This window comes from Cervus elaphus, chromosome 6 (genome assembly GCF_910594005.1).
Source record: "Cervus elaphus chromosome 6, mCerEla1.1, whole genome shotgun sequence".
NCBI lineage: Eukaryota > Metazoa > Chordata > Mammalia > Artiodactyla > Cervidae > Cervus > Cervus elaphus.
This window is the reverse complement of record NC_057820.1, coordinates 32538675-32564997: the sequence shown is the minus strand read 5'-3', so window position 1 is coordinate 32564997 and position 26323 is coordinate 32538675. Positions and strand designations below refer to the sequence as shown.

At 37.8% G+C, this 26323-nt stretch overlaps 1 protein-coding gene across 1 annotated transcript in view; it reads right to left on the bottom strand.

Moving 5' to 3' along the window:
• TMPRSS11D (transmembrane serine protease 11D) overlaps window positions 1-25617 on the bottom strand; it is a 60577-nt gene extending 34960 nt beyond the window's left edge. The window contains exon 1 of the mRNA XM_043905859.1: window positions 25526-25617. Coding sequence (XP_043761794.1) covers window positions 25526-25533 — 8 coding nt within the window. The 5' untranslated portion in view covers window positions 25534-25617. The remainder of the gene's footprint in view (window positions 1-25525) is intronic.
• Between the last annotated feature and the right edge of the window lie 706 nt (window positions 25618-26323).

The following is a 26323-nucleotide window of genomic DNA, read 5'->3' as shown; positions in this document are numbered from 1 at the left end:
AAAAAAAAAAAAAAGAGAAGCCCTATCTTTAAACCGAAGATTATTCTCTCCCAATCTTGACTCTCTGTTTTCTACCTCAGAACACCTCTATTTCCTCCTTTCCCCTTCTCTTCCCAATCCAATTCTGTGAATCCTTGTAGGTGTCTGAGATACGGAGAACACTCTGGGAAGAGACAGCTGCGTAGATCTGTCTCTCTCCTCTTGAGTCCCCCTTTTTCTCCTCCTGCTCATCTCTATCTCCCTCCTCCCTTTTCTCCTGTTCATGTAACTCTGTGAACCTCTCTGGGTGTCCCTAACAGGGGAGAATCTTTTCGCCATTAACCTAGAAGTTTTATTATCAGTGCTGTATAGTTGGAGAAGTCCTGAGACTACAGGAAGAATAAAACTGAAATCCAGAGGCAGGAAACTTAAGCCCAAAACCTGAGAACACCAGAAAACTCCTGACTACATGGAACTTTAAGCAATAAGTGACCGTCCAAAAGCCTCCATACCTACACTGAAACCAACCACCACCCAAGAGCCAGTAAGTTTTAGAGCAAGACATACCATGCAAATTCTCCAGCAACACAGGAACATAGCCCCGAATGTCAACATACAGGCTGCCCAAGGTGACACCTAACACATAGACCCATCTCAAAACTCATTACTGGGCACTCCATTGCTCTCCAAAAAGAAGAAATCAAGTTCCACGCACCAGTACACTGACGCAAGCTTCCCTAACCGGGAAACCTTGACAAGCCAATCGTCTAACCCCACCCACTGGGTAAATCCTCCACAATAAAAAGGAACCACAGACCTCCAGAATACAGAAAGTCCACTCCAGACACAGCAATCTAAACAAGATGAAAAGGCAAAGAAATACCCAACAGGTAAAGGAACATGAAAAATGCCCACCAAGTCAAACAAAAGAGGAGGAGATAGGGAATCTACCTGAAAAAGAATTTAGAATAATGATAATAAAAATGATCCAAAATCTTGAAAACAAAATGGAGTTACAGATAAATAGCCTGGAGACAAAGATTGAAAAGATACAAGAATTGTTTAATAAAGACCTAGAAGAAATAAAAAAGAGTCAATTAAAAATGAACAATGCAATGAATGAGATCAAAAACACTTTGGAGGGAACCAAGAGTAGAATAACGGAGGCAGAAGATAGGATAAGTGAGGTAGAAGATAAAATGGTGGAAATAAATGAAGCAGAGAGGAAAAAAGAAAAAAGGATCAAAAGAAATGAGGACAACCTCAGGGACCTCTGGGACACTGTGAAATGCCCCAACATTCGAATCATAGGAGTTCCAGAAGAAGAAGACAAAAAGAAAGGCCATGAGAAAAGACTCGAGGAGATAATAGCTGAAAACTTCCCTAAAATGGGGAAGGAAATAGCCACTCAAGTCCAAGAAATCCAGAGAGTCCCAAACAGGATAAACCCAAGGCGAAACACCCCAAGACACATATTAATCAAACTAACAAAGATCAAACACAAAGAACAAATATTAAAAGCAGCAAGGGAAAAACAACAAATAACACACAAAGGGATTCCCATAAGGATAACAGCTGACCTATCAATAGAAACCATCCAGGCCAGAAGGGAATGGCAGGACGTCCTGAAAGTAATGAAAGAGAATAACCTACAACCTAGATTACTGTATCCAGCAAGGATCTCATTCAGATATGAAGGAGAACTCAAAAGCTTTACAGATAAGCAAGAGCTGAGAGAATTCAGCACCACCAAACCAGCTCTTCAACAAATGCTAAAGGATCTTCTCTAGACAGGAAATGCAGAAAGGTTGTATAAACGTGAACCCAAAACAACAAAGTAAATGGCAACGGGACCACACCTGTCAATAATTACCTTAAATGTAAATGGGTTGAATGCCCCAACCAAAAGACAAAGATTGGCTGAATGGATACAAAAACAAGACCCCCATATATGCTGTCTACAAGAGACCCACCTCAAAACAAGAGACACATACAGACTAAAAGTGAAGGGCTGGAAAAAAATATTTCATGCAAACGGAGACCAAAAGAAAGCAGGAGTCGCAATACTCATATCAGATAAAATAGACTTTCAAATAAAAGCTGTGAAAAGAGACAAAGAAGGACACTACATAATGATCAAAGGATCAATCCAAGAAGATATAACAATTATAAATATATATGCACCCAACATAGGAGCACCGCAATATGTACGGCAAACACTAACGAGTATGAAAGAGGAAATTAATAGTAACACAATAATAGTGGGAGACTTTAATACCCCACTCACAACTATGGATAGATCAACTAAACAGAAAATTAACAAGGAAACACAAACTTTAAATGACACAATGGACCAGCTAGACCTAATTGATATCTATAGGACATTTCACCCCAAAACAAGCAACTTCACCTTTTTCTCAAGTGCACACGGAACCTTCTCCAGAATAGATCACATCCTGGGCCATAAATCTAGTCTTGGAAAATTCAAAAAAATTGAAATCATTCCAGTCATCTTTTCTGACCACAGTGCAGTAAGATTAGATCTCAATTACAGGAAAAAAATTGTTAAAAATTCAAACACCTGGAGGCTAAATAACACGCTTCTGAATAACCAACAAATCATAGAAGAAGTCAAAAAAGAAATCAAAATATGTATAGAAATGAATGAAAATGAAAACACAACAACCCAAAACCTATGGGACACTGTAAAAGCAGTGCTAAGGGGAAGGTTCATAGCATTACAGGCCTACATCAAGAAACAAGAAAAAAGCCAAATAAATAACCTAACTCTACACCTAAAGCAATTAGAGAAGGAAGAAATGAAGAACCCCAGGGTTAGCAGAAGGAAAGAAATCTTAAAAATTAAGGCAGAAATAAATGCAATAGAAACTAAAGAGACCATAGCAAAAATCAACAAAGCTAAAAGCTGGTTTTTTGAAAAAATAAACAAAATTGACAAACCATTAGCAAGACTCATTAAGAAACAAAGAGAGAAGAACCAAATTAACAAAATTAGAAATGAAAATGGAGAGATCACAACAGACAACACTGAAATACAAAGGATCATAAGAGACTACTACCAGCAGCTCTATGCCAATAAAATGGACAACTTGGATGAAATGGACAAATTCTTAGAAAAGTATAACTTTCCAAAACTGAACCAGGAAGAAATAGAAGATCTTAACAGACCCATCACAGGCAAGGAAATCGAAACTGTAATCAAAAATCTTCCAGCAAACAAAAGCCCAGGACCAGATGGCTTCACAGCTGAATTCTACCAAAAATTTAGAGAAGAGCTAACACCTACCTTACTCAAACTCTTCCAGAAAATTGCAGAAGAAGGTAAACTTCCAAACTCATTCTGTGAGGCCACCATCACCCTAATTCCAAAACCTGACAAAGATGCCACAAAAAAAGAAAACTACAGGCCAATATCACTGATGAACATAGATGCAAAAATCCTTAACAAAATTCTAGCAAACAGAATCCAACAACATATTAAAAAAATCATACACCACGACCAAGTGGGCTTTATCCCAGGAATGCAAGGATTCTTCAATATCTGCAAATCAATCAATGTAATACACTACATTAACAAATTGAAAGATAAAAACCATATGATTATCTCAATAGATGCAGAGAAAGCCTTTGACAAAATTCAACACTCATTTATGATTAAAACTCTCCAGAAAGCAGGAATAGAAGGAACATACCTCAACATAATAAAAGCTATATATGACAAACCCACAGCAAGCATCACCCTCAATGGTGAAAAATTGAAAGCATTTCCCCTGAAATCAGGAACAAGACAAGGGTGCCCACTCTCACCACTACTGTTCAACATAGTGTTGGAAGTTTTGGCCACAGCAATCAGAGCAGAAAAAGAAGTAAAAGGAATCCAGATAGGAAAAGAAGTGAAACTCTCACTGTTTGCAGCTGACATGATCCTCTATATAGAAAACCCTAAAGACTCTACCAGAAAATTACTAGAACTAATCAATGAATATAGTAAAGTTGCAGGATATAAAATTAACACACAGAAATCCCTTGCATTCCTATATACTAACAATGAAAAAACAGAAAGAGAAATTAAGGAAACAATACCATTCACCATTGCAACAAAAAGAATAAAATACTTAGGAGTATATCTACCTAAAGAAACAAAAGACCTATACATAGAAAACTATAAAACACTGATGAAAGAAATCAAAGAGGACACAAACAGATGGAGAAACATACCGTGTTCATGGATTGGAAGAATCAATATTGTCAAAATGGCTATTCTACCCAAAGCAATCTATAGATTCAATGCAATCCCTATCAAGCTACCAACGGTGTTTTTCACAGAACTAGACCAAAGAATTTCACAATTTGTATGGAAATACAAAAAACCTCGAATAGCCAAAGTAATCTTGAGAAAGAAGAATGGAACTGGAGGAATCAACCTGCCTGACTTCAGACTCTACTACAAAGCCACAGTCATCAAGACAGTGTGGTACTGGCACAAAGACAGAAATATAGACCAATGGAACAGAATAGAAAGCCCAGAGATAAATCCACGAACCTATGGACACCTTATCTTTGACAAAGGAGGCAAGGATATACAATGGAAAAAAGACAACCTCTTTAACAAGTGGTGCTGGGAAAACTGGTCAACCACTTGCAAAAGAATGAAACTAGAACACTTTCTAACACCATACACAAAAATAAACTCAAAATGGATTAAAGATCTAAATGTAAGACCAGAAACTATAAAACTCCTAGAGGAGAACATAGGCAAAACACTCTCCGACATAAATCACAGCAAGATCCTCTATGACCCACCTCCCAGAATATTGGAAATAAAAGCAAAACTAAACAAATGGGATCTAATGAAACTTAAAAGCTTTTGCACTACAAAAGAAACTATAAGTAAGGTGAAAAGACAGCCGTCAGATTGGGAGAAAATAATAGCAAATGAAGAAACAGACAAAGGATTAATCTCAAAAATATACAAGCAACTCCTGCAGCTCAATTCCAGAAAAATAAATGACCCAATCAAAAAATGGGCCGGAGAACTAAACAGACATTTCTCCAAAGAAGACATACAGATGGCTAACAAACACATGAAAAGGTGCTCAACATCACTCATTATTAGAGAAATGCAAATCAAAACCACAATGAGGTACCATTACACACCAGTCAGGATGGCTGCTATCCAAAAGTCTACAAGCAATAAATGCTGGAGAGGCTGTGGAGAAAAGGGAACCCTCTTACACTGTTGGTGGGAATGCAAACTAGTACAGCCACTATGGAAAACAGTGTGGAGATTCCTTAAAAAACTGGAAATAGAACTGCCATATGACCCAGCAATACCACTTCTGGGCATACACACTGAGGAAACCAGATCTGAAAGAGACACATGCACCCCAATGTTCATCGCAGCAATGTTTATAATAGCCAGGACATGGAAGCAACCTAGATGCCCATCAGCAGATGAATGGATAAGGAAGCTGTGGTACATATACACCATGGAATTTTACTCAGCCGTCAAAAAGAATTCGTTTGAACCAGTCCTAATGAGATGGATGAAACTGGAGCCCCTTATACAGAGTGAAGTAAGCCAGAAAGATAAAGAACATTACAGCATACTAACACATATATATGGAATTTAGAAAGATGGTAACGATAACCCTATATGCAAAACAGAAAAAGAGACACAGAAATACAGAACAGACTTTTGAACTCTGTGGGAGAAGGTGAGGGTGGGATGTTTCAAAAGAACAGCATGTATACTATCTATGGTGAAACAGATCACCAGCCCAGGTGGGATGCATGAGACAAGTGCTCGGGCCTGGTGCACTGGGAAGACCCAGAGGAATCGGGTGGAGAGGGAGATGGGAGGGGGGATCGGGATGGGGAATAAGTGTAAATCTATGGCTGATTCATATCAATGTATGACAAAACCCACTGAAATGTTGTGAAGTAATTAGCCTCCAACTAATAAAAAAATTAAAAAAAAAAAAAAAAAAAGAAGAGCTGGAAGCAAGCCATCCCAAAGTGTCACTTCAACTACCAGGAACCAACTGTATTTCCAGAGATGAGTAGAAGTGTCAAAATTTATCAGTGTAGAGTGAGAAATTTCTAAGAACCTGGCTTAAGTTGGAAGCTGAAACAACAACAACAAAAACAATCAAAACAAACTCCCAAACCGAAGGCTAGAGTCAGCACATGCTTTAGCTTGGATGAGCCTCTCATGGGAATGGTTTTTGAGGCAACTTTGCTTCAGTTCATGGAAAACATCTTAAAACTCAGTGGCTGAAAAGCACCATGAGACATATGACTCAATAAACAAAGGGTGTGGACCTCAAATTAGCTTAATCTCACAAGCTGTATTTAATTACATAACAATGTTTTGTTCCACTTTGTAGAAACAACTAAAGAAGTATCTGTTCTCTTGTTGGTATCTGCTCTCTTGTTAAGGTTCAACTTGTCATTGAACCTCTGTATGTGGCTGATTATAAAGCTTATGACAACACACACTAAATTGTGTCCAATGTTTGCTTTGCAAATTCTTAGAGAAAATAAGTTTGCTAACACTGTCTGAATTTTGACTCATGCACAGTGGAAATCTGCAAGTAAATATTTTGCTTTTAAAGCAGGATCTTAATCAGTGAAGTTTTTAGTGCTTGTGTTTAAACAGCAAAACAAATACATAGTTGTGACATGTTTAACCAGCTTCCACCTCCTTCTTTCTCTCATTGACTTGGAAAATTACAAGAATGTTGAAAAACATATTCTATGCTCTTATGAGAACCTAAGTGGCAGACTTTATACATGTTTATTGCCAATCTTCATAATAGTCTTATAAGGTGGATATTATGACCCCTGTTTGGAAGACAGGAAAACTGAGGCCCAGAGAAACATAAATAACTCATAATTTCTCAGGAGTGACAGAAACTGGAAATAGAAAGGGCGGTTAGAATGTAAGAACATGGACTTCCTCTGACGTACACTTCCTCCCTCACACTAAAAGAGATAGAAAAGCTTTGGGACTCTTATCTCTCCTGATATCTCTTGGAGGAAGCGAAAAGAATCAACAGAGAATCAACATCTATTGAGTTTTTTAGTTTTTATTAAATTGAGCGCTAGAATTTTGTTCTTACACATAGCATATGTGCAATAAAATAATTGTTGGTTTAATTTGAGAGTACATCTTAGATTAATATATCAGATTTATGTAAGAATATTAGTTAATTTTGTCCATTGACACATAGTTAAAACCAATATATGGTTGTTGATTAATAGAGTCACTTGGCAATGGCTTTCCATTATTTGTAAGAACAGAGGAAAACAGGGAAAGGTAAGTACAAATTCCGATATACATAGTATGTCTGTAGAGGACTTTTAGACAGTTTTGTGTCTCTTTGAATAAGATTTCAGGTATGATATAAAGATGTGGTCCATGATTGTTATTTCATGATATATATTCTTCCTTGCTGATCCTATCCTACACCCTGGTTTCAGGTAGCATTTAATAAGGTAATATTTTCTGAGATAGATCTTCACCCTCAGATCTCAGTCTCTGAGCTCCACACCATTATTTCCAGCTATGCATTGTACATCTTATGGATGTTTTACAGCCTCCTTAAGTATAACAGTTCAGTTCAAAACTGAACTTGCTATCTTTTTCTCCAGATTTTTTCTCCTCACTACTATTTCTAATATTGGGAATGTCCCTACCATCGATCTGGTAAATTAAAGACCCAAGATTTAGTTGTACCTGCCCCCTCTTGATAATTTTCCACTTTTGAGAGGTCATTGAATGGTGTTTATCCTATTGCCTAAATCTTTCTGTTCATTCCCTCTCTCTTAATTCTTGATGTTATCATCTTGTATTATGTGAAATGCCTGTTAACTGGTCTCCTTTCTTCCATTACCTAATTTAGAGACATTTGGTGAGTGCCTGCAATGGTCTAGGCAAAATTTAATTGCTGGAAATACAAAGAAAAGAAACAATCATAGCAGTCCTAATAGTGAGAGGAAAGAAATGAGTAAGATAAGTAAGTAAAATAAAGGAAAAATAAAAGCAAAGAGATGAGAAAGGGAATATATATGGGATGCTGAAAATTTAAATACAGTGACCAGGAAAGGCCTTGCTGAGGAGTTGACATTTGAGTAAAGACCGGAAGGAGGTGAGTGAGCAAGTCATGAAGATATCAGGGGGAGAATTATTTAGGTGGAAGAACAGCAGTTTGGAGGCCCTGAGCCAGGAACTCACAGGGTAAATTTGAGGACCATTAAGAGAGGCAACTGAACTGGAGTGGAGTGAGACAGTTAGGGGTGGGGGACATTGAAAGAAGATAAGGTCAGAAAGATAAGGAGCAGGGAGTCAGTGGTTGGGGGAAAATCATTTAGGGTTTTGCACTTAAGGACTTTGATGTTTATTCTGAGTGAGATAGGGTCTTTGAGGGTTTTGAGCAAAGGCATGACATCAGATCTATTTATTTAATAGGTTCCCACTCTGGGTACTTCATGAGGAGTAGTGGGCCTGGGATGGAGAGGGAGACCTCTTGCATGCGTGCTAAGACTCTTCAATTGTGTCCGACTCTTTGTGACCCTATGGACTGTAGCCTGCCAGGCTCCTCTGTCCATGGGATTCTCCAGGCAAGAATACTGGAGTGGGTTGCCATTTCCTCCTCCAGGGAGACCTCTTAGGAGCTCACTAAATAACTAGAGTGAGAGACGATGGTAGTTTAGAAAAGGGTGGTAGAAGTGGAGATGGTGAAAAGTGGTCAGAATCTATATATATTTTGAATTTAGGCCTTAGAGGATTTGCTGATGATTCACTTATGAGATGTGGGAAAAAGAGGAATCCAGACTGAATTCAGGATTTTTGCCTCTTTCCAATCAACCCTTTAAAATCCCTCAAGTGCTTTAAAAAAATGTGAATCTTAGGGTCTGATATCCTCCCTTCCAATAATACCTCATTGTAAATTTATCTGTAGCTCATCAAAAATCCTCAAATGGCATTCAAACCGTCCATGGCATTTAAGGCCAACCTCTGCAACTTTATCTTCTGTCACATCCTCACCTGCCCACCTGACCTCATCCAGATCAAATGTCACAGTCACTTCTGCATGTGATGTCTTTTGCCTGGAGAATGTCATATCTGTATAGTTCTCATTTTATCCTAAAATAATTCAAGCATCTTTCATTTCCTACCGCGTAGTTACCCTTTTCTCCTCTTGCTGCCCCTCATCTGATCTCATAATGCTCAATGAATTTCTCTACTATAGTCCTTATCCCTTCATGTACCTGCATCTAGGATGCTGTAACTCAGCAATGCCCAAGGTTTCTTTTACCAGGAACCAGTTTTTTGGAAGGCAATTTTTCCACAAATGGCGGGGCAGGGGTGGGGGGAGGTTTGGGGATGATTCAAGTACATTACAATTTTTATGTACTTTATTTCTATTTTGTGGCAATCTCAGTATATTGTGCCTTGACTTCTGGGTTAGGGTTCACTTTCTTTCACACTCTTATAAGGATCTGATGCTACCACTGATCTGACAGGCGGCAAAGTTCAGGCAGTAATGCGAGTGATGGGGGGTGGCTGTAAATACAGATGAAGGCTCGCTTGCTCACCCACTGCTGACCCTCTGCTGTGCAGTCTAGTTCCTAACAGGCCACATACTAGTACCAGTCTGTGGCCGGGGGGTTGGTGACCCTTGCCATAACTCATGAAATGTAGAGATGCATCTTGTCTGTCAGGATATGCCTCATTCATATACAATACATATTATAGAGTGAGTCCACATCGGGCATTGCAATAGAAAATTGATGAATGACTGCAAAGAGGGATTTAAAAAATAATTTTACTATTTTTTGGAAGGACTTTAACACTGTAGTCTGTGCATTCTTATTTTAAATACTAAAAAAAAAAAATAGATCAGAGAATAATCTCTGCCATCTATTGAGTGCTTACAATGTACTGGCTGAACTTTTCAACATCATTTAATTTAATCTCTGTTAAAAACCCTTGTTCAGGTGCTCAGTCATGTCTGACTCTTTGCAACCCCATGGACTGCAGCACACCAGGTTCTCTAGTTTACAGATAATAAAATAAAAGCTTAGTTAGTCAGCTAGTAAGAGGGCTGGAATGCAAACCCAGATCTGTCAAGCTCAAACTACAAAATGACCACTTCATATGGGAAGAAGTTTTCTGTTAATTATTATGTTGTTATTAATTTCTATCACATTTACTACTTTGTTGGTACTAAGAAACAGAAAGTTCAAATATTTCTATAGCCCTTATAGGATATACAAAGACAGTTATTTGAGTGTGTGTATTAATATGTTGGAGTTATGCAGAATATGAGAAATAGTTCCAAAGAAGAGGGACTTTTTCTATTTTAGTCCCTTTCATTAAATCTCGATGGTTGTCATGAGGCAGGCATTAGAGACTATCCAATTCAATGATTTAATTTTTTAAGTTGAGGAAGGCTTTGTTCAAACAAGGTCTTAAAAAACTTGAAAGCTTAACGATTAAAACAGATGAAAATGGAATAGCTTCTTTGTTTGATTTTGAGTTGTGGGAAAAGGACCCTTTCCTATTTCTAACAAATCACTGATCTAGCCCAACACTTTTATTAATTTCTTAAGTGTTTAAAAAAGTTTTTTGTTGTTGTTCTTGTTAGCTTTGGTTGTGCTCTAAAAGAAAAGAGAGACACAGAATTATTCAAGATTGCACAACTGGATGATGGTAGAGTTGGGGCTCTAGTTTTAAGATTTCTTTGATATATTTGCTTTATTTAAACATGATGCATTCTTAAAACACTGGGTTCATATGGAAGATAAGATTCCTATCCTTGAATCACATATCCATGAGACTTTATGTGTATATACCTTTGGAATGCACTGCATGACTTTCTTTTAATTCAATGGTTTATTTTCCAACTTAATCTTGGGTAACAAATAAGTTTATATTCATTGAGGATATAAATCACATATTGTTACCCTGCTTTTTTAACTTATATGCAGAATACATCATGCAAAATGCCAGGCTGGATGAAGTACAAGCTGGAATCAAGATTCCTGGGAGAAATATCAATAACCTCAGATATGCAGATGACACCACCCTTATGGCAGAAAGTGAAGAACTAAAGAGCCTCTTGATGAAAGTGAAAGAGGAGAGTGAAAAAGTTGGCTTAAAACTCAGCATGCAGAAAACTAAGATCATGGCATCTGGTCCCATCACTTTGTGGCAAATAGATGGGGAAACAATGGAAACAGTGCCAGACTTTCTTTTCTTAGGCTCCAGAATCACTGTAGATGGTGATTGCAGCCATGAAATTAAAAGACACTTGCTCCTTGGAAGAAAAGCTATGACCAACCTAGACAGCATATTAAAAAGCAGAGACATTACTTTGCCATCAAAGTCTGTCTAGTCAAAGCTATGGTTTTTCCGGTAGTCATGTATGGATGTGATAGTTGGACTATAAAGAAAGCTGAGCACTGAAGAATTGATGCTTTTGAACTGTGGTGTTGGAGAAGACTCTTGAGAGTCCCTTGGACTGCAGGGAGATCCAACGAGTCCATCCTAAAGGAAATCAGTCCTGAATATTCATGGGAAGGACTGATACTGAAGCTGAAACTCCAATACTTTGGCCAGCTGATGGGAAGAACTGACTCATTGGAAAAGACCCTGATGCTGGAAAAGATTGAAGGTGGGAGGAGAAGGGGACGACAGAGGATGAGATGGATGGATGGCATCACTGACTCAATGGACCTGAGTTTGAGTAGGCTCCAGGAGTTGGTGATGGACAGGGAGGCCTGGCGTGCTGCAGTCCATGGGGTCACAAAGAGTCGGACATGACTGAGCAACTGAACTAATACCAGTTGAGGAAACAGACTGGGCAAGTGGTACCTGAGCAAGCCTGTACAACGTTTTTGTGAAAATTAGGGAAAAAGCAGCTTCTCTGGGAAACAGACATAAGGTGTTCCTTGGGCTACGTGCAGCTCTGGTCTGAGCCAGACAGCTTGGCAAGGAGCATAGGCACAATCTTGGCTTCCAGTCTCCCCCTGAACCAGCATTTTTGTGCATTATACAAGCTATATAGCTGTGTACAACAGACCAGAACTGATGTATCAAAGCTTTGGAATCTGCTGCTTGTGGGAAATGCCAACCTAGGATTCATTTTTCTCTTGTAAAGTTTGCAAATTGGTACAGACAAATGGCTAGTAGGTATGGATGTAAGCATGTGTGTATGTTGGCATGTATATAGTAGTTGAATTGGGGGCTTGATGATGACTCAGGAGAACAAACTGCCGATGAAGTAAAGAGTGTGCGTTCAGTCGCTTCATAGGCTAGTCAAGTTCTTCCTTTCCTAGGACTCAGGCTGTGTCCTGGAACTCAGGCTCCTTACAGAGCACCAAGCCGAGCTCCCTGTGCTGCATAACGTTCCCACTAGCTATCCGTTTACACAGGGCTTTCCCAGTTGGCTCAGTGGTAAAGAAAGTGCCTGCCATGCAGGAGCCATGGGAGCCCTGGGTTTGATCCCTGGGTGGGGAAGATCCCCTGGAGGAGGGCATGGCAACCTACTCCAGTATTCTTGCCTGGAGAATCCCCAAGGACAGAGGAGCCTGGCCGGCTACAGTCCATAGGGTCACAAAGAGTCGAACAGAACTGAAGCGACTTAGCATGCACACAAGCACTATATATATGTCAATTCCAATCTCTCAATTCATCCCACCCTCCTCTTACCTCCTGTGTCTACATGTCTGTTATAATGCTTTTCATGAAGTCCAATATCTTCCAACTGACACCTGGGTGTTATCACACATATACCTTATACTGAAGGAAAAGGATATGTCCATAGCTATGGGCATACTGAGGTATGTCCATAGTACCTCTACTGAGGTACTTTCTGTAGTAGAAGAAATTTAATATTAATTTTCTCATCTTCTTCTATAGTCATCAGTTGCTTTACTCAGAAATATGTGTTGAGATCACATACCTATTATTTTGCTGGACATGCAAAAAAAGTCCTTAAATGACTTTAGAGTGATAGTGGCATGTAAGGATGCTAAATGCTATAGAAAATTGAGAGGTCAGAGAAGTAACTTGTGGGTGAGGAAGGAGGCATTGTTTCCACTCATCATAGAACATGTGGCATGTGATCTCTGCTTTATGGAGTGGACAGGAGATCTAAGCAGACAAATAAACAAAGACAAACGAGATAGTAAATACAAAGTGTGCTTGGGGAAGAGTACTTGGCCATGTGTTGCACTTATAGAAGAGTAAATGGAAAATAATCTAGAAAAATGAGATCAGTCGAGATCATGGAAGAGACTAAGTGTGATGGATTTGGAGTCTTTGCTTTAGGACATCACTCGGGCTTTTGAAATGAGTTATAGCAAAACAGTAATATTGTAGAAAGGCCAATCTGGTGGCTTGGTTGGGCTGAATGGGAGGGAGTTGGGAGGCAGGAGGTCTTACTGGGGAGATTAACTCATTAATCCATGAATGGGATAGGATGGGCCTTGGACCTTGTAGAGGCTGTGGGATGGAAAAGGAAGGATTGAGGGAAATATGGAAGATGGAAAACTAGGACCATTTCCTGTAGAGGAATCAGTGCCAGAGGCCAGAGTGGCAGCCCAAAATGAGACTGAAAGTTCAGCCTGAGTAACTTAGGAATTAGTTATGATAGTTATATCAGTAGGCAATTTTAGGTTTTTGGGATATTTTAATAATATTTAATTTTAGTAACTCATCGTATCTGTATGATAATTCCCAGCAGTTAGCTGGAAAGGTAATTAGCCTGGGAAAAGATATTGAGACTGGAGGTATCCTTTTTGAAGCTACTTTGAGAGAGAGTAATTTAAAGCTCTGAAAAAGAGAGTGTGAAACCAACTCACCTCACTAAATTTGAATTAAAAAAAAACTACAATGTAAATGTCCAGGAAGATATGCAAACACCCACGAATTTGATGTCATGAAGAGCTTTCTGTTATCACAGCCTTAGGTATCCAATAATAAGTAAAAGCGCCTGGTTATTACGAAATCAGTGTGTACATATAATTTAGGCAGCCATCAATTAATACTTACTAAACACTTGTAAGGGTAACCCAAGTGGCGCAGGGGTAAAGAATCTGCCTGCTAATGTAGGAGACATGGGTTCCATTCCTTGGTCAGGAAGATCCCCTTGGGAAGGAAATGGCAACCCACTCCAGTACTCTTGCCTGGGAAATCCCACGGACAGAGGAGCCTGGCAGGTTACAGTTCATGGTGATGCAAAAGAGTTGGACATGATTTGGTGACAAAAAACAGCAAACACTCCTCTCGGGTGGAGAGGGAGGTGGGAGGGGGGATCGGGATGGGGAATACGTGTAAATCTACTGCTGATTCATGTCAATGTATGACAAAACCCACTGAAAAAATAAATTAATTAATTAAAAAAAAAAAACAACAACAAACAAAATACGTGTAATCACACCATTGTCCTAAGTGAAATAATCTTTATGTGTGAGGCTAAAAATGCAATAAACCATGATCCAGAAGAAATGAACTTTTATTGTGGCTTACATATAGAAAAGAAATACAAATTGTTTTCTGTACTTCTTTTACTAGCCTATGCTTTAAAGAGGAAACAATAGTCAAATGAATGAAACAACATAAATGACTACTCATGCTGGGTGCTTGGGTGTATAATGATTTAAACAATTGATTGATGGCTTAATGGAGTAGGAGTGGCCCTTCATAGCTAATTTATTACTTATGGCATGATATAATGAGACCAAGATCATAATAATTTCATTGTAGATAGATTTTCCCAACCAGTTCACAGCTATAGGCTGAGACTGTTCTTATTTGCTATTCTGAAAATTTGCTTATTTGCTATTTTGGTTTAGAAGCTTCATGAAGGTGGGGCTTTTTCCTTCTTTCTTTCCTTCCTTCCCTAGGTTTTTCCTTCCTTCTTTCCCACCTTTCCTTCTACCTTCCTTTTTGTAAATAATATCTTTATTTTCAGAAGACTGGCGCCATTACTCTGGTTTCTGTGTGTTCAACATATTCAAGAAATCTTTTAAGAAAGGCATTGACTAGAAGCAGGAACTGATTCTAATATTGAAAAGACTATAAAAGAATGTGACATAAACCAAAAACAAGAGTCTTTGTTCATAAGTCAGGCTGGTTTCAAAGACCTTTTCAGGGGAATAAATTCTTGACTGTGGAAGACTTATCCAAAGAAAATCAAAGTTCTTCCTTTTCAAATCAGAGGGCTAATACAGCCTTGCTCCCATTATTTTAAAGTAAGCATTTCCAGATGCTTGTTTCTGAGCTTTGTTTGATATTTATCTTATTTTAGACTAAGGAAAGAAATGATTTATCTGAATTGTCCCACGCATGCTTCATTTTTCTCAAGCACACGGTCTGGTTAGTCGAATGGAGTAGACCGCTGAGGAGGGTTTGAGGGATGCTGCTAGACTGAGATCAGTAAAGTTTGCCAGGTTTCCTTTACTCAGAATATACCTCCGTATTCAGTAATAGAGTTAGACTTGTATAATTATTAACAGAAGGTATTTGATGACTCCTAAGTGACAGAGTCAGGCTTCCCTGGTGGCTCAGAGGTTCAAGCGTCTGCCTGCAATGCGGGAGACCCAGTTTTGATCCCTGGGTCGGGAAGGTCCCCTGGAGAAGGAAATGGCAACCCACTCCAGTATTCTTGCCTGGAGAATCCCATGGACAGAGGAGCCTGGTGGGCTACAGTCCACGGGGTCGCAGAGTCGGACATGACTGAGTGACTTCACTTTCACTTTTCAAGTGACAGAGTCAGTTAAAGACTTAAAGGCCTCTTTTTTCTTTCTTTCTTTCTTTCTTTTTTTTTTTTTTTTAAAGTTACTGCTCTGCTAAACTCGGGCCTCCCAGGTGGCACTGGTGGTAAAGAACCCATCTGCCAATGCAAGAGACATAAGAGATGCGGGTTCGATCCCTGGGTCTAGAAGATCCCCTGGAGGAGGAATGAAAACCCACCCCAGTATTCTTGCCTGGAGAATCCCATGGACAGAGGAGCCTGGTGGGCTGTGGTCTCTAGAGTCTCAAAGAGAGGGACGTGACTGAGCGATTCAGCACAGTGCTGCTAAGCTTAATATATGTGCTTCTATAAGGAAAGTCAACTTTGCTGGAACTGTACAGCTGCCCAAAAGGCAGGTTCTGCTTTCATAGCCGAGATGATGGAGCCTTTTCCATGTGCAAACAGGCCCAGTGATGCTGTGGTACACAGTGACACGGTCTGCAAAAGTGAGCCTGCCTCAGTGTCTGAAAGGACAGAACGGTAAGCTACTTCGGAACTTGCGATGCTGATATTTTAAGAATATTTCTCTAGGAATCACCAAACCCACAGTCATGGAGTCGTGCTCTCTTGACTCTACCACTGTTGAAACGCATGTCCCTGGTGTTTCAGCACAGACAATGTAACAGAGAAAGTCCTGACACAGGTTCCCTGTCTTCTTGGCTGATTAATGTTAGGGAAAGATTAGCATGTACTCTAGAGGGCACTGCTCCCCGTGTTAGAACTCCATCTGAACTCTAGAAAGTGTAGGTAGCTACTGACTGAGTCATTGAGCCCAGAGTAGTTTCAGAGCAAGAAGTAGCTATTTAGTTGAAGGTTTGCTTGCCTATATTCCTCCAAATAGTATTTTTTCTATATAGATTTAGTTTTAAAAACTAGATTTTTTTCTTTTTTGTTTATTCTTTCCTTTTATTTCCTTTCCTTAAATTTTTTTTTTTTTTTAAACTAAAGTGAAGTGAAAGTCGCCCAGCCATGTCTGACTCTTTGCGACCTGGTGGACTATACAGTCCATGGAATTCTCCAGGCCAGAATACTGGAGTGGGTAGCCTTTCCCTTCTCCAGGGGATCTTCTGAAGCCAGGGACTGAACCCAGGTCTCCCGCATTGCAGGCAGATTCTTTACCAGCTGAGCCACGAAAGAAGCCTAAAGATAATATTTAACCTTTATAGCCACCAACATTATTTTGCCATCTTTCTGCAAATTGCAAAGAAATATTCATGATACTGTATGCATGTGATATTTCATTTTTTATTGGGGTATAATTGCTTTAGAATATTGTGTTCATTTGTGCTATATAACAAAGTGAATCAACTATGTGTATACATGTATTCCTTCCCTCTGGCACCTCCCTCCCATACCTGCTTCCTACCCCTCTAGGTCATCATAGAGCACCGAGCTGAACAAATTATGTTATATAGCAGTTTCCTACTAGCTAGCTGTTTTACACATCATAGTGTATGTATGTCAAGCATGTGATATTTTATTGTCAAAATGCTCTTTTAAAAATGTATGTTTGAAATTAGTTTTTTAAATTAAATCTATCTATTAGGATGATGAAAATGTTCTGAAATTTGATTTTGATGATGGTTGTACAACCCTGTAAGTATACTAAAGCCACTGAATTGTACACTTTGGTAAGCTTTATTATGTATAGTTAAATTTCAGTAAAGCTGTTAAAGTTGTTTATCTTTTATGATTCTCAACTTAACTGCAATAACAAAATTACTAAACTTTCAAAGAATGATTGACAGTGAGGGTGGACTTGAACTCACAGAGAGGAAAACCCATTACCCCATTCAGTTCAAGTTTCAATGCCGTTTTCTCCAAAGCAGTCCTCAGCTAGGTGTTAGAATGCAGTTAATGGCAACAGCAACAATGGCAAGCGAATCGTTACAAGTACTAGTTGAAGCATCAGAGTTTTGAAATTATTTATACACAATTTAAAGCATAATTTCACCGTAACATTGCTGTCACTCATTTGTGTTTTCCTTTTATTTATTTATTTTTTGAGTGGAATTACAAGGAGTGCATTGGGCATTGCTTATAAGCGTGGTTAGATCTACAGAAGTCTGTCACACATATTATTGTTACTTGTCAGGGTAGAAAAAAAAAAAGGTAAGAAGTCCTAGAGAAAAGCTTATAATTAAATTCCAGCTGCTACATGACCAAAAAAACCCATTCATTTTCTACACATTTCCCAATTCTCCCATTTCTTCCTTTCTTATGCAGCCTGAACTGACTAAATAACAGTGTCCCCCAGGCTTATTTGAGTGCAGAAACATTTCTTTCTGAAATACCTGACAAGTTGAGGAGCACAGTGTTCCTGGAACTCAGTTAAGAAAATGTTCCTTGTGAGTCCTGACTTGCCTAAGTCCCTCAGTGTTTCTGCAGGAAAGGGATGGGAGAGCTACTGCATACCCAGCTTAGAGGGCATGCTCATTCATATGTAAATACACGGAAATATGTCTTGCTGTAACTCTCTTTCCATTTTGAATAATACTTGGGGAACTACTTTGTAGCTGTTTAGTTTCAGTTGGTTTGTTTAGTACTTATATTTCAATGTATATATGAGTTGCCTGTTAAAATGCAAATTTAAATAGTGAATCTGGGATTGGGCCCAAGATTCTGCATTTCTAACAAGTTCCAGGGTGATGCTGATGTTATTGATCCAAGGACCACACTTTGTGGAACAAAGGTTTTGGATACAATTAGATCAGAATAGCTCCAAGGCAGAGAAGAATGATTTTTACTAAAGGCATCCTAGTTTCTTCTGTTTCCTAAAGTCCAAGCACAATGGAGACAATACTCCTATAAGATCATTATGAAATGTTGAAAACCTAACTTACTGCTTTGTCAAATATACTGACCCTTATATAAAACCAGATGTGTTTGTTTTCTATAGGAAATAAATGAGTGTAGTATTTAGGGGCTCTTACTCCTAACTCAATGTGATATGATTTGTAATACCAAATTGAGAGCATCAGGATATTTCTGGTTTCATTGTTTCTACAAAGCATGTCCCAGTGAGGTGAGAAAGTTGGTATATCACACTCTGGAGAAGCACAGGGAAGCATTTTTGTGTGTGTGTGTGTGCTCTAAATGTGTTTATCCTACAATGTTTGATTTGATTATTCTTTATAGATCCGAATTTTAAAAATTCTAACAATTGCCAATGAGACAATCTGGTTTAATTTGTGTGGAAACATAGATGCTAGATTTTTAACACTGTTTACCTGTGGGGGGACAGAGGAGGTACAGTGAATCATGGGGTGGAAGAAAGAAAAAAGAAATGTACAAGTTAAGTAAAAATGTATTAGTGTAGGTTCTAAAGCAAGAAAGACATTTCAGCAGAAGCTGAATGGAATAAGTTAGTGGGCATGATAGAATAGAGAATCTGGAAATTGACTGAACTATTCTCTCAGAGCTACTAGTTAAGTGTTATTACTCATAACTTGGAAAGAGTGGAGACTGAAATCAGAACCTCGTATGTATTCTTCATGGTTAGTTCTATTTAACTATATCCAGTACATGATAATCGTTCTCATAGGGAAAAGAAGTAGCTTTTAATGAATCATGGACCAAACCCAAGATTAGTTGTTTCAAATGCTCTTGAGTAATATTTAGTTGCATCAGTATATTTTTTAAAACAACATCTTGTACTCAAACCTTTCAGAACTTAATCCTAGTGGCTTCTTGCCCAGATTTTCTAAAGAAGCAGAGGAAAAAAATTGAGATTCTCTATCATTTTCCCAGGAGGATTCTGTGTCGTATGAAATGAGCAGCGTTCCAAGGTCTACGGTACTAACTTTTTTGAAACCTACACAGTAGAATATATTCCTCAGAACTTAGTAAAAATGCTGCAGATATACCTTTTTTCTTGGGAAGCAGTTTACATAGTGTGGGGGAAAACACTGTTGAAGAGATCAGCAAAGCTACTTGACATTAGGCAAATCACTTCTATGAACTTCAGTTTTATCCTTTGTCATTGAATGAAGAATCAGCGAGTTTCCCGATCACCTTCACAGTGTTCTGTCCTTTCCCCTGCTTTGCATAGATGGTTCCTTTTCACTCCATGACCACTCTATTTGGTAGATTCTCTCACATCTACTACACACTAAATTTTTGCAAATACTTTATTCCCTTAAGAATGTCTGTCTGCTTACATTTTTCTTATCTCCCCATTCCCACATCACCTCCCTCCCCTCCTGGTAGGTTAAGCTCTGTGAGAGGAGCCACAGTTGAGAGCTTAGACTCTGAAGCTGGACTTCATGAGTTCTATTTTTGCTGTCTACTTGCTGCACGAACCTGGGAAGTTACCTTACTTCTCCTTATTACCTTATCTGCAAAATAGAGGAGATAATGTTACCTACCTCCAGGTTGTGAGGATAAAGAAGTTGAAACTGTGTTAACACAACTAGAGTTATTGTCTGACATTCGGCCCATTGTAAGTGTGCAGCCAATCAAATTCATGATGGGAGGAACTGACTCGGTTAGTTCTCCACTGTGTCCCCTGAAGTTTCTGATGGTCTGTGTTTAAGTGTATCTGTACAGTGAGAAGTGGGTTAGGTGGTGGAAGTGAGGCCCTATCTACTCTGTGAACATCGTTAAGGCTTCTAGCATGGGCATGAAGAGCCGACAAGAGATCCCTCTCTGTCTCCTGGATAAATGGATCTATTTACTCAGTTTTTTTCTATTTTATTTTACAAGTAATACAGAAAGATAATATAGTACAGTAATGATAATCACAAGTTTTGTATCCAGACAGACACAATGTGACCATGGGTTAGTGACAAAAAAATCTTTCTAAGCCTTAGTTCCTCATTCATAGAATAGGGTCAATCACATGCCTAAAAGGGTTGTGAAAATTAAAGGGGGTTCTGTTTGTAAAGTACCTAGAACTCTGGCTTGCCTTCAGTAAATGGCAAATGTTATATTCTTCTTTTAGGTAAAACCTAACTTTAATTGCAGGTATCATTTTATTTTATTTGTAATGGCATTTTGTAAGAGTGATAACCTTCTGCAGTATCACAGAATGTTAGCCATAGAAGGGAACTGCGAGAATACCTACTCCACTTTATCCGTTATCCAGATGAGTAAACTGATCTAAACAGAGATTAAGTGGTGGTATCGAGTTGTCTCTTAATATTTTTGTCTGTGCTCTTTTAAATTAACTAATTAATCAACCTAGGATATTGTGGGCACTCTCTTACACAGAATGAATGGCGGAAACATTAAATTGAATGTTTATTGAATGAATGGTGAGAAAAAATCAATAGATAGTGAGTACTTATTATGTCACTCTGTAAGACAGTGGGGACATTTATAAAATGGCCAATTGTCCTTGCTTTAAGGCTCTCGTGATATTCTAAGGGAAGATAAGATATAGACTTTTTTTTTAGGTTTTTATTTATTTATTTTAATTGGAGGCTAATTACTTTACAATATTGTACTGGTTTTTGCCATACATTGACATGAATCAGCCATGGGTGTACATGTGTTCCCCATCCTGAACCCCCCTCCCACCTCCCTCCCCATCTCATCACTCAGGGTCATCCCAGTGCACCAGCCCTGAGCACCCTGTCTCATGCATCAAACCTGGACTGGTGATATGTTTCACACTTGATAATATACATGTTTCAATGCTATTCTCTCAAATCATCCCACCCTTGCCTTCTCCCACAGAGTCCAAGAGTCTGTTCTTTACATCTGTGTCTGTTTTGCTGTCTCGCATATAGGGTCATTGTTGCCATCTTTCTCAATTCCATATATATGCATTAATATACTGTATTGGTGTTTTTCTTTCTGACTTACTTCACTTTGTATAATAGGCTCCAGTTTCATCCAACTCATTAGAACTGATTCAAATGCATTCTTTTTAATGGCTGAGTAATATTCCATTGTGTATATATACCACAGCTTTCTTATCGATTCATGTGCCGATGGACATCTAGATTGCTTCCATGTCCTGGCTATTGTAAACAGTGCTGCGATGAACATTGGGGTACACGTGTCTCATAGACTTTTAGCAATATTTCACACCCTTGACCATTCCTTTTTATTTAAACATTCTGGTCTGGCCCATTGGGTAACTCTTTCAGCTTGTGGCTTGAGGCTTTTATGCATAGTATCTTGTACTCTAAAAGCACCATTTTGGGCTCTGTTACTGTAAAGATAAGTTGGTATCTACTTGCCTAATTTCTACTGAGAAATATATCCTTTGCCTAATGGTTTATAATTTTAAGCATGGTTTTTGAAAATTAAAATAGCAATTCACAAACCAGAATTGAATTAACAGGCAGAATTTGGAAAGTATTTCTGACAGTTATAGCTTTCTTCCCCATGTCTTTTGACTGACTGACACATCTATGTGGTTAGTTAACTATAACATGAGCATGAACAAAAAGGAAGAAAATGGAAATAAGATTTGTTATGGTGGGAGGAGTCCTTCTAAGACATGTCTGTTCCTGAGCTGAGATATTCTCATTTACCTTAATCTTTCCTTAACTACATGCTAAATTCCAAATTTGAATCTTCATCCTATTTTCCAAACTTCATTTCACACTTTTCATGTAATCCAGTGGAAAACACACTCTCTTAGAGGACCTGAGAAAATCTGGGATACTTAAGGATTTGAAAAGAATAATAATTATATCATGATAACTCCACTGCCCGGATTCCTGGGTCCCCTGATAGGATTTCCCTTTTCAGAGAGAGGTGAACAGGTAGGTAAAAAAAGAAACATACCATCTTTGCAACCTTTAGGAGAGGACAACCTAAAAGAGGTCTTAGAGTTTATATGCAAGTAATCAAACCGTTTAAGGAGAAGGAAATGGCAACCCACTCCAATACTCTTGCCTGGAAAATTCCATGGATGGAGGAGCCTGGTAGGCTACAGTCCATGGGGTCACAAAGAGTTGGACACGACTGAACAACTTCACTTTCTTTCTTTCTATAGTTCCTTTTGGAGAAGGCAATGGCAACCCACTCCAGTGTTCTTGCCTGGAGAATCCCATGGACAGAGGGGCCTTGTGGGCTACAGTCTATGGGGTTGCAGAGAGTCGGACACGACTAAGCAACTAACACACACACAAACCATTTAAGAGACCCCATTGTCAACCATCTTTGCATGAAATGTTCCCGTGGTATCTCTAATTTTCTTGAAGAGATCTCTAGTCTTTTCCATTCTATTGTTTTCCTCTATTTCTTTGCATTGATCACTGAGGAAGGCTTTCTTATCTTTCCTTGCTATTCTTTGGAACTCTGCATTCAAATGGGCATATCTTTCCTTTTCTCCTTTACTTCTCGCTTCCTGTCTTTTCACAGCTATTTGTAAGGCCTCCTCAGACAGCCAGTTTGCTTTTTTGCATTTCTTTTACTTTGGGTGGACTCTGGGAGTTGGTGATGGACAGGGAGGCCTGGCGTGCTGCCGTTCATGGGGTCACAAAGAGTCGGACACAGCTGAGCAACTGAACTGAACTGAATTGTCAACCAGGAGTATCAAAAAATTACCTTATTATTTTACCTAAGAGTGACCTAGAATTACCTAAAAACATTACTTTCATACCCCTTCCCCTACCCAATTGCTCCCTCTGAGCATATGGAGGAACTGGAAAATAGTGAAACTTGAGTTATTTATTTATTTTTTTAAATTGAAAATAGTGGGGTGTGTCTTTATGTTGATGGGGATAGTCCAGTAAAAGGAAACTGAAAGTTTTAATTAATTCCTCCCACCATTAAACTCAGGCATATGTCTTGTCAAAATAAAAATTTGCTGTTTTTAAATTAGCCATGCCATTTGAGTAACAACTTTCCTGTTTCCACTGACAATTCTGTTTACTCAGGTTGACAGGGACATTGTTTCCTAGTCATGGGTCCTCAAACTGATGAACAAGGGTAGTTATTCTCAAAATTCACCAATTTGGCATAGTGACACTGATTATCTTCTTACAATAAAAATCAACCAACCAATGAGCAAAACTAATTTCTAGTTACATACTTTTAGGTTAATAAAAAAGGAAAAACTGATTATTTGTAGATGCAGCTTATTTTTAAGAGAAAAAATATTTTAAAGTATGCTGCATAGAAACCAAGTTCCAAAGAAGAGCTGTTGTTTGTTTTTTTTTATTTGTTTGTTTTTGTAACTGTAAAGTTTGGGTCTTATTGAGTATAAGGATGGATCAGTTTAGAAATTAGATTGACTCAAGGCTTTCTGAAATTGTACATCACTTTCATTATTTGCATTGTTTACAAGTTTCCTTTTATTTTCCTTTGAAAGACATTTAGCTATTTATGAGGATACTTTTTTTTTAATCAGAGGAATTTCTTCACAAAATTAAAAATGTTTCAGTAAAATCATTTCAAATTGTATTGTGATTATTAGGGCAATCCCACATTGTTATAAAATGTTTAGGAACAATGGGGAAAAATAATTCATAAGCTCACCACTGTAACACAACAAACATGATTAATATTTTATATTTCTCATTAGACATTTTCATATGTATAGTTTTCAGAGGTAAGTCAATGAGTAAATACAATTTTGTGATTCATTTTCACATAAATGAGAGCATACAATATATGCTTTTTCATAGATTTTATCCTAGCTTAATAGGTTCTTATACTATCCCTTGTATGAATATGAAATTATTTTTATTATTTTCATATATTATTACTTGTTAATTAATACTGATTTTTTAAAGCTTAGGCTGCTACACATTTTTGTTTATTTAAGGCTGCACCATGTGGGATCCTCGTTCCCCAACTAGGGATCAAATCTGTAACTCCTCCACTGGGAGCATGGAATCTTAACCACTAGATCACCAGGGAAGTTCCTGCCACCCATTTTTTATTGTTTTATATATATATTTAAATGCATATAATTGTACATATATTTTATTAAAAATTTTTGAATTTTGATTGGATTTCCTCCTTCCTAAAGTTCAGGAGATTTAAAATAAACTCAACTACATTTGACTTGGCCAACTATCCATACTTCATTTATTTCCCTTTTGAAATGACTTATTTGTATCACATATTTTTGTGTTCATGGGAAAACAAAATGAACAATATACTCACAGATGCAAGCACAAACATTTCAAATTATATAATTTTGAAATTGTACCATCTGACTCTTTGCTTTTTAACGTGGAAGTATATAAAGATAAACAGCTATTAACTGAAAAGAAAACTAGGCAAATACTATTTTTTCTTAAGTATCAACAAAAACTTGCTTGAAAGTAATGATATTATAGTATATAAAAGGAAGACAAATACAGTTTTTGCTTTCTTAAAGAGGACTTCAGAATTCACTTTGTATTTAATAGCTAAAGTGATATTGTGACAGGCACAAAAATACAGAACCCTTAAAAACTTTAAAACAACAAAGGAATTTTTTTCTGATTACATTTTAAAGCCACACATCAGTTTTCTGAGAAGTTAAACATGAGAAAACAAAAACACTTCCTTATTTAAATATATGTTTTCATAACACTAAGTCATCTATTTAGATTTATTCAGTTTGTTAAAAATTCAGTCAAGCAGCCAAGCACCTTATTTAAACAATATCAAGCATATTACCTAAACATTAACTAATAAGAGTTTCAATGAAGTTTTGATAAAGATAACTAGAAGTAACTGCCAACCAAAATTTCTTAAGCTTCTGTATACTTTTCATATGCTTTATGATACAGTCAAAATTTCAAAACAAAAACAGAACTTACCTATACATCTTAATCCTTAATAACGAAGTCCTTTTTTCTGCCTATGCAACTGCTCTGAGGTTTCCACTCAAATGAATGACTCTCATATGTTATATGTGATCTATGAAAGAACTGAAGCAAAGGAGGAAATTCCACACAATTAAAACCTAACTTGTTAAACAAGTCTAAAGGAATCAACTTGAACCAATCATATGACTTGTGGAATGGATCAGAAATAGACAGGAAATCTTACAAATCAGTAAAAATTTTATTTATACTGGTAACTTGTAATTAAACGTAACAGGTGATACGTATTTCGTGAAAGGCTATAACTATTCCATAGGCTGCAGCATCATAGTTTTTGATTTAAAAAGGATGTGACACTCTTGCCCATGTTATCATGTTGTCACACACCTTATTTTTTTTGCCACAGCAGGCCAAAGACTATCAGAAAATGCTTTCCATAGATTAATTGGTAATACTCCTTTCTCTTTGATAAAATTCTCTTTTCTCATAGCATTTGAAATATTCAGAGAAGTAATTGAGTATGTATACAAATTTGTGAGATAAGCAAGAAAAACAATTGAAACTAAAATTTATTTAGTCTTTCTCTGAGTATGTCTTTAAAAAATATTCTAACTCAGTATTGCAGTAGATGAGTGGGCAGCAGAGTGTATAATGAGAATTCCATGTAGAATAGCATGGAAGTGAGAAAAGCTATTTCTGTTTATTGTATTGGGAAGGATAGGAGATAAATTTGGAAGGTTATGCTGGAAGTTACTTTGTGAGAAATAATGAATACTAAATTGTTGGAATTGT